Below are 8,773 nucleotides of genomic sequence, written 5' to 3'. Positions count from 1 at the left end.
ATATGTCCTTTATGCTCACAGATGTAAATGAGGGTATAACCTTCAAAATACTGGAAGATCTAACAGGTCTGAATCAACTGGTTCTTAAATCACTTTTTACTTTATATACTACCACTCACAAAGTGGGCACTGTCACAACTTACTTTAATAAAATTATCAAGATTGTCTCCCTCTTGCTAAGAAGTTCCTTGTTAGAGAGAGAGCAAGCTTTCCCCGTCTTTCGCCTATGTCACTGTTACTTGCTATTTCTCCAGCTGTTCTCGTTCCCAGCTGCAGCACTACGCCTCTCTTAAGAATGTCACTAATTTCACTTCTACCCTCCCCCACATTTACAGTTTCAAAACTGCACAATAAATAGATTCAGAGCAAAGAAAGTTTAAAGTAATTTCTTTCATTTTTCAGAGGACACATCTGAGCTCAGTCAACAACCTTAGAGTGCAGCTGGGAACGAGCAATTCTGAAAGCTGGTGGTGTCCAGCCCTGATCACCATGTACACAGAAAGGGCAGTGACCACTTGATTCAGCTGAATGCAACAGCAGAGCACAGATCAGATGTCAGGGAGTGGGAGTGAGGAGGGGAGCTGTATTAGTAAAGACAAGGCAAGGAGGCATGTGAATGGAGACAACAGAAGGAGAAGACATAGTACAGTGTGTGTAAACAGCATTCAGCTAACCAGGTTGTGCTCTCTCAGAGAAAACCAGCAGCAGGTAAATCCCTCTGGCATCTTTCAATTTTTTATTCCACCCTTTTCCCTTTTTTCTCTCCTTTGCTCTGTCATTACTTGAGATACCTTTTTCAATGTGCTTTTTAAAGGTGCTATATAAATAAAATGTATTATTATTGTGCATGCATAACATAGAATGGGAAAGATTATAAAAAGTGGGATGTGTATATTTGAATGCTTGATAAGTATCTCTGAGGTCCATGAATACCATTGCGTATACAGTAAAGCATTCCCACTGCATCCGCATTTTTTACAACTTATGTTTTTCACTCCCAACCTGAATTCTTAATGATCTTTCAATGCCCTTGTGGAGGTTCTCTGAGTTTCCTTCCTCTTTTTAGAGACCTGTAGCCCAGCCTAACTGTGGTGCTTTCTCTACAGTGTCTGAGTGTGTGTATAATATCAGTATGAGAAGATGACTCCCATTTCTAAGACAGTAGATTGCAATGCAAAATTAAATCTGAAAATATTTTTATTTATTAAATGTATGTGTGTGCAAATTTGTCTACATGTGTTTATGTGTGCCATGTGTTTGTTAAACTGTATGAGCATACATATTATATTAGTGTTATGTTGTGACTATTTGATTGTATTCATACATAAATGTATATTTCTATGTGGAGGCACATACAAGCAAATGAGTGATTAGACTTATACTTGTTATTATCATAGTTTGTAATATACAGGATATATAATATTATTTATGTACTGTGTGATTGTTTTCAAATTTGTTTATGCATGTTATGTTTATGCAATTTTATTTTGAATAATTGTATAGTTTGGTTATGTCTCTGCTTGGGTCTACAATATGTGCTGGGTTGTGGATTATTCTGAACTGGTAGAAAAAAACATGTGTGTTTCTTTTGTCAATTATTTTTATTTTCAAAAACCAAAACATTACAATAGAATGCTACTCAATCAATTAATAATAAAATAAAAGATACAACCAATTAGTTCAAAATCAATACAGACAAAACAACAGAAAAACAGAAATACAAAGGGAAAAAAAACCCAAAATGAAGTAAGATTTAAGCCCAGCCCAAGAATGTTGTGAGTTCTGTGTTGTATGACATCGTTATGATATACAGCAAGTTATCTGCAGCATAGTGCGTCTGTACTGGACTGTATCGGCCTCCTGGACAAAGGGATATGAAGCATTATGCTGATTTAGGAATTTATCCAGTGAATATTGAATCCACTTGCATTTTTTAAATATTTCAGCTTTTAGAGCTTCCCACTCTCAGCTACCTTCTGACGTCAATGTGATTGTTTTTTTGAATAGTCATATTGTTCTCTTTCATGCCACTTGTGTATTTTCTTTTTCTTTTCTGCTATTTAATGCCTTAGCCTTTGCTCCATTTTCACAAGTCATTCTCTCTCTCTCTTTCTAACATTCTCATGCACTCACAGTTTGACAGTTTGACTATTTTCTTAAATTAGCTCAGTTTTTTCAATTCAATTAATTGGACTAGACCAGGGGTAGGCAACGTCGGTCCTGGTGAGCCGCAGTACATGCAGGTTTTTGTTCCAACCCAGTTCCTTAACGAGAACTCAATTATTGCTGATGAAGCACATATTGCTTAAGTGACATTTTGATGCTTCATTTTAGTGGTCTCGCTTGTTAAGGTTCTCCAACCTTAATTGCTTATTTCAATCTTAAACTGCTGCATTCAGTGTTTTAATTGCTCCTTATTAGCAATAAGATGTAAAAGACAAAGCAGCCAGCAGTTCTCCAGCTAGCTTTTTTCCAATTACATCTGTGTGTGTTCATCATGCACTGTTTGATTTAATAAAACACTTAATAGAAAAATGTGACAGACTGAAAATGATCTGTTTTAGGCTTCATATCATTTGGATGATATCTTTGGAAAGGAAAAAAATCTACGATATAAGAGCCTTACATTGCACAGACTAACAAGCCATAAAATTAAATAAGGTCTGAGATTGGCAATGATTGGTTTCTAATTAAGCAATTGGGTTGGAATGAAAACCTGTAGCCACTGCGGCTCACCAGGACCGACGTTGCCTACCCCTGGACTAGACAGTAAATTGGACTAGACTAGTGCATGAGCTAAATTCACATTGGCCTGTGTTATTATTATGTGTGGGTGGTCGTTTTATTCAGACATGTACCTCTGGTTCCTCAGAGGTCGACCAAGTGCATATGCAGGCATGTTTTTAAACCTTGTGACTTCACAATGTATACACACTGTTGTTTTCTGTCATTCACAGGTATATATAGATACAAATAGGCTGCCCTGTGCACACATATCCTCAGTCTCTGTCTGTCAGGTCACCATGGTGAATTTATCTATTTTTCCCATTGTCATGACCTCATTGTGCACATCTCTCCATTAGGTCCTCACAGTGAAAACATAAACTCAGGACCTTTTTTAGGTCTCCACAGTACACTTATTCCACTTTTCTCTTTTTAGCACTTTCACAATTTTACTTTTGCACGGTGCCTACACACTTTTCTCCCTCACAGCTTTATGGGACGTAGTGTGCTCTCACTTTCTCTCACTCTTGGCTCCATTTCATATGCTGTCTGTACCTATCACTTTTGCCAGAATGATGTTGATCTTCTTTTTGGAAAAAATGGCTCAGGCTAATTAGATCTGCCTTAAGGTGGTGTAACTTCCAGGCTGAATGGCTCTTTTGTGGCAACTTTGTGTTATTATTTTTTGTATGGGAGTTAAAGACCGTAATTAACAGCAAAATCTAAACTGAACCAGTGTGAGTGCTTGAGTGTATAAATAAAAGTGCCCTGTAATGATTCTTGCTAATAAGCCTTGACAACATACAAAAATAAAAGGATAACCAGATTATAAAATGGATGGATAAATGCAAAGGTGGATTTTAAGGAGCTGGAAAATCCTGGTGGATGCCATTACAATGGATAGTGGGCATAGAAGTGTGAGGGGGTGGTTTCTTATGAATTTTGTTCTATGAATTTTTCTTCATGTGCTGTGTGTTTTGCCACACTCCCGAAAGGCTTTGGCTGCTTTGCATGCCTTTCAGATTAGATTCATACAACTATTCACCACTGAAGGGACTGGGGCAGCTACCTCAGCTGTTTTGTCAATCAAAGTGTACCAAGTATGGAAATCCTGGAAATTACTGCAAGGTTGGGTAATGATGCAGACAGGCAAGGGCAGCTGAAGTGTACTGTTTCAAAAGAACTGCAGATCTGTTCCACATAAACACATTAAAGATTATGGTGGAAAGGCTTTTTAAATAAAAGCAAGAGGACAGGGTTGTCTCCATGCCAGATGAACTATCAAATTGCTCACTTAATATGTCCTTCAAACTTTGCAGGATGGCTGAAACCGAGCGTCCAGGAAGTGCTATGAGTCAGGCATCTAGCACTGGCACAATCTCCTCAGTGACTTTGGGGTCAAAGGTCAGTTTGTATAAATAATACACTTATGTATTTCTCAGTACCATTTTCACTTTTCCTTAGTTTTGTATAGTTTAAGTCTGTTTCCTTTGCAATTACTGTGTTTTAAGCAAACTATGAACTTTGTCATTTTTCATGTTTTAAATTGAAAAACAGTAATGTACATTATGAACATTTTTGAGATTTTATAAAAATAAGCAAACTTATTTTTTTTAAGGTCACAGACTCAAAAGTCCATAACTTTGGCAAGAGGAAGTTTTCAGTAAGGAGAGATCCAAACTGCCCTGTTGTAATTCGTGGCTGGCTGTTCAAGCAGGTAATTAACTACAGTCCATATCCTTAGTGTAACCTAATCCTACAAGGAGGGCCAATGAGCTGCTGGTCAAGTATTTATGCAGTGCATAATCATTGTCAGCATTGCACAGTGGTCAGTGATAGTGCCCACAAATTCAGGGTTCTGTGTGTTGTGTTGCACGTGTCTGCATTGGTTTGACTTGGGGTACTCCTCTTTGTTTGCCTCACCCTAAACATGAGCATGTTAAGCTAATTGGAAATTGTAATTTGGTCCAATATGGCTCTGGCTCCCCACAAACCTGAATTGAATTATGTGGATTTCAGGATTTCAGTTTTGATCCCTAAAAGGTCTGTGTGGGTTTACTTTAGGTAGTCTTTTTTTCTCCCACCTCATACTGATATGCATATTAGATTAGTAAGGAGTGAGTATTAACAGTTAATAAATCTAAATTAGTTGTGTATGGGTGAATGTGAGTGTATGAAAAAGGCCACCATGTAATGATGTTCCATTCAATAATGTTTCAGCTGCTTGGATGGGGTTTCACTCTACACAATCTGGTACTGGACCAAGTGTGTGTGGATAATGGATTGATGATCATTGCCATATCTTCACCGTAGGAACAGAATAAATTTTAACTTGTCCACCCCAGAGACAACAAACTCCATGTAGCATGGGGTGTATGATCGCTCAGTTAATTAATTATCTGTTTTACCTTTGGCAATGGCAGTAGTTAATTAAAACAATCAATAAGTTAAATATAGGTTAAGTGAGGGAATTTCTGTTTCACTTTCCGAGTACAATTGCAACAATATGAAGAGATTTATACAATTTACTGTATGCACAAAGTTTATAAATGAGTGAAAGTCTATCCCTGGCTGTGTGTGTGTGTGTATACTGGCATATACATAAACTCTTTGTATCTCTCTCTCCCTCTCTCTGTATGTGTGTAAGAGATAGAGCGTATGTGTATTTGAGAGGCTGCTCTGCCACTTTCTTACTGAATTGAGGATGAGAAACTCATAATAGCCAGAACATACTTTTCAGAAGGTTATTACATCACAGTGACCCAAATAACCATTATACATTACCTGGCTTTATCCTTCCTATTATATTACAATTAATAGTTCTCAGAATCAAAGTAGTACTTCTGAATGAGGTGATTGATGCTTTGTTCCTTTCCTCTTCGGCTTTCTCCAGACACAAGGAAGAATTTTGAGAACACTTTCTTTTTTCAGGAGCTCATCTCCTTTTACACCATTTGTTGCACCTTCTAGTTGCGTCCGGTACTGAAGTTTTTCTTTTCAGGATTTTACACAAATAGTGTCCTTAGCTGCTAGCAACTGTACACCTGTTGGGTAAGCAGGTGATCAGTCAGCTCTCACCATTAGCAAGGTAAAGGCATGGTTTATGTACAGTCTCTCTCTCACTTGGTCAAGCACTTGCTGTTCCTCACCAAGATTGGACTAATGGCAACCACATCCAAACTCCAATACACACTAGTATTCTACTCTTCTAGTCCAGCAGAGTTGCCCTCTGTAAAGGGATTGCTTCAACATCTGTTATGGCCACACCCTATCAGTTATGGGTTCTGGCTATGGGGAGCAAAAGCTGGTTATGGTTGATGGTTTTAATGGAAGGAAGAGAGGTCTTGCCATTGGATTCTTGGGTGAAAAATAACCCCATCCTCTTGGTTTGACCACTGATGCAAAGTTCTGTCCATTGATGTTGCTCATCCTTGATTTAGGGCCCTTTATTCAGAATTTGGGTGTCCAGCTCATGCCTTTGGAGGATGTCACTGCTGATTTTGCAAGGTCTTGTACCAATCATATTATTAGTTAAAGCACAAAGTTTCATTCCACAGAGACTATCAGAGACATTCACAGAGAGTATCTGGCAAACTGAGACTTTTTAGCAGGCAGTAAGAGTGTCTGGCAGCAGCTCGCTAAATCAGGATTTGGGTTCCAGCCGGCAAAATGAAAAATGCCAGTCTCTCCGTCATTGAGACTAAATCATAGAATTTCTAAGATGTTCATTACGCTTGAGGCTAGTAGGTGCAGTTGTAATGTATACTTTGGAGAATTATAATATCATACATGCAGACTGTTAACTTCTGAACATACTGTAGCTTGTAAGGAGATAGTAGAGAATGGACTTTGAATGTGAATGCTGGCCAAGATTTGATTTTAATTTGTTGCAATTCATTGTGTATGATAGTAATTAATGAGTACCTACAATTGTAATTTGAATTAGGCAGGTTTGATAATGTTATGTATAGTACTGCCATTAATAATTTTCCATATTAACAACTGTATTTGATTTACTAGGCAGATTTGTTTTCAGGTATAATTGCAGGAGTATAATTTTGTATGTCCTGAACTAGACATTTTGAAGAGCAAACTCATTAATATGTTCTTTTTTTAACAGGCTGTTTTTCATAGTAGTTTGGGACATTGTACTTTGTTTTTAAGATGCTTATGATGTAATGCTAAGTATATTTATCTATTAATTTAAATTTAAAGTAATTTTTCAAATCAATCTATCTATCTTTTAAATATTCATACTGAATTATATATCAAGCTGTGTAGTGGGTTGAAGGAGAACACTGAGTACCTAAAGAGGAAAAAGGATTTAACCTTCCTTTTTCAACTTTGTGGAATTTTATATTGTCATGAATAGAAGTACAGTAAGTAGCAGTGGTACATCTCAGCTCCAGTAGCCTGAATTTGTTAATAAACTGCAAAGAATTTGCACCAGGAGTTTTCCTTTGGCTTGCTAATGTTTTCCTCTCATAAAATAAAAATTTGCTTATTAGGTTGTTTAAACACTCTTAATTGTTGTGTGAATGAATACATCCTGATAAAAGCTGTATCCCCAATCAGAACTTGTTACTGGTTTGTGCCTGATAAAGTTGGAATAGGCTCTGTTTACCGCTAAAATTTTCATTTTGCAAGATTGGACATCTTTGTATGAATATGTATTTTGCATAGAGCTCTTTGGTGCAGGTGTTCTTTAAATGCTACATAGATACACAGAAATACAGAACAGAACACACAATAATAAAAAAACAGTATGCTCTGTAGTACAGAAGCTAAAGAACACAAAGAAAGCAAAATATCCAAATGGAAATGCAATTTGGGAAAAAAAACAACAACCATGTTTATAGGAAGTTAGCTGTCTGACTAAGTCATCATAAAACAAACTAACATAATGAAATAAACCAAAATGAGTGTGTAACTGAGTTTTCATTCTGTGAAGCCTAATCAAAAGCAATCCAATCTTAGGCAAGACCTTTCTTCCAGAAACAGGAGGGTTACATACGTACTCCAGAAACTAACAGTGAAAACAACGAACATAGGTAAATGATTACTTATATCAGTAAAAACAATATATCCCCATAACCAAGGCAATGACTAAAGCTCAGCAAATATAACAGTTGTCTAAAGTAAACTAGTGAGATTTTTGTTTTGATTTCTGTCATGGCCGTAACATATGTGAGCCCAGCATGCACTGAATGAGCACTTTACTCACTTAATAGTGAGCTGCCATTCAGTTTCCCTCAAAACACATTCAATCTGTCTATCCCACACCAACACAAATGTATCCCATAGTAGTTGCAAATTTGCTTATGATATATGTTTATATTTAAAACCTTCAATACACCTGTGACACTCGTGCATGTGAAACCCCAGGGCATCTGGCATTCCTGATACTCGCAAGTCCGTATGTACCAAACCTGCTACCATGTAATGTTCAGGTTAAATAGGCATAGGTAATACCACTCCTTTTAGAATACATGGGATGGCCACCTGTACCTAACAATGAAGCCACTAACCTTATTTTTTCAAATGCACTACTTTGTAACTATTTGATATGTATATCTACAGTTTACTGTGTAGAAGAAATGCTTTCTAACATTTATGTAAAATGTATTGATTTATTCTATATGTAACCCTTCATTTTGTGCTCTTATTAGAGAGTGGATTTTAAAGTAACAGTATTAGCCATCCTTAATAACTCTCTTCATATATCTAGGTGCTTGTTTCATGTCACGTTTTAATCACAGTTTGTTAATCAAATTAAGATTAAACTTTTTCAGTCTTTCTCATTAGTAATGCTGATAAGATTGCTGTATATTTTCTCTGGTGTTGTTATGTCCTTATTGTGTTATAGTAGCCAAAACTATGTACTGTATTTGAAATGAGTTCTCACAAGTTTGTTGTAAGGTTTACATTTAACTTATTTTGTTTTCTGCTCTACATAGTTGTATAATCCAATATCCTATTAGCCTTTAGTGATGGGCAAATTTTATATCCATTCCCTCCCATTGTCTAATTATATTAAATATATTTTACT

General features: G+C 36.6%; 1 protein-coding gene across 1 annotated transcript in view; it reads left to right on the top strand.

The window, feature by feature from the left end:
- The first annotated feature begins 458 nt into the window (after nucleotides 1-458).
- LOC114660049 (pleckstrin homology domain-containing family A member 7-like) overlaps nucleotides 459-8,773 on the top strand; it is a 54,623-nt gene continuing 46,308 nt past the window's right edge. The window contains exons 1-3 of the mRNA XM_028812566.2: nucleotides 459-708; nucleotides 4,044-4,128; nucleotides 4,343-4,441. Of these exons, the coding sequence (XP_028668399.1) occupies nucleotides 4,045-4,128; nucleotides 4,343-4,441 (183 nt within the window). The 5' untranslated portion in view covers nucleotides 459-708; nucleotide 4,044. The remainder of the gene's footprint in view (nucleotides 709-4,043; nucleotides 4,129-4,342; nucleotides 4,442-8,773) is intronic.

Source organism: Erpetoichthys calabaricus, chromosome 11 (genome assembly GCF_900747795.2).
Source record: "Erpetoichthys calabaricus chromosome 11, fErpCal1.3, whole genome shotgun sequence".
NCBI classification, from domain to species: domain Eukaryota; kingdom Metazoa; phylum Chordata; class Cladistia; order Polypteriformes; family Polypteridae; genus Erpetoichthys; species Erpetoichthys calabaricus.
The sequence above is the reverse complement of the archived record's forward strand: the minus strand, read 5'-3'. Positions and strand labels throughout refer to the sequence as shown.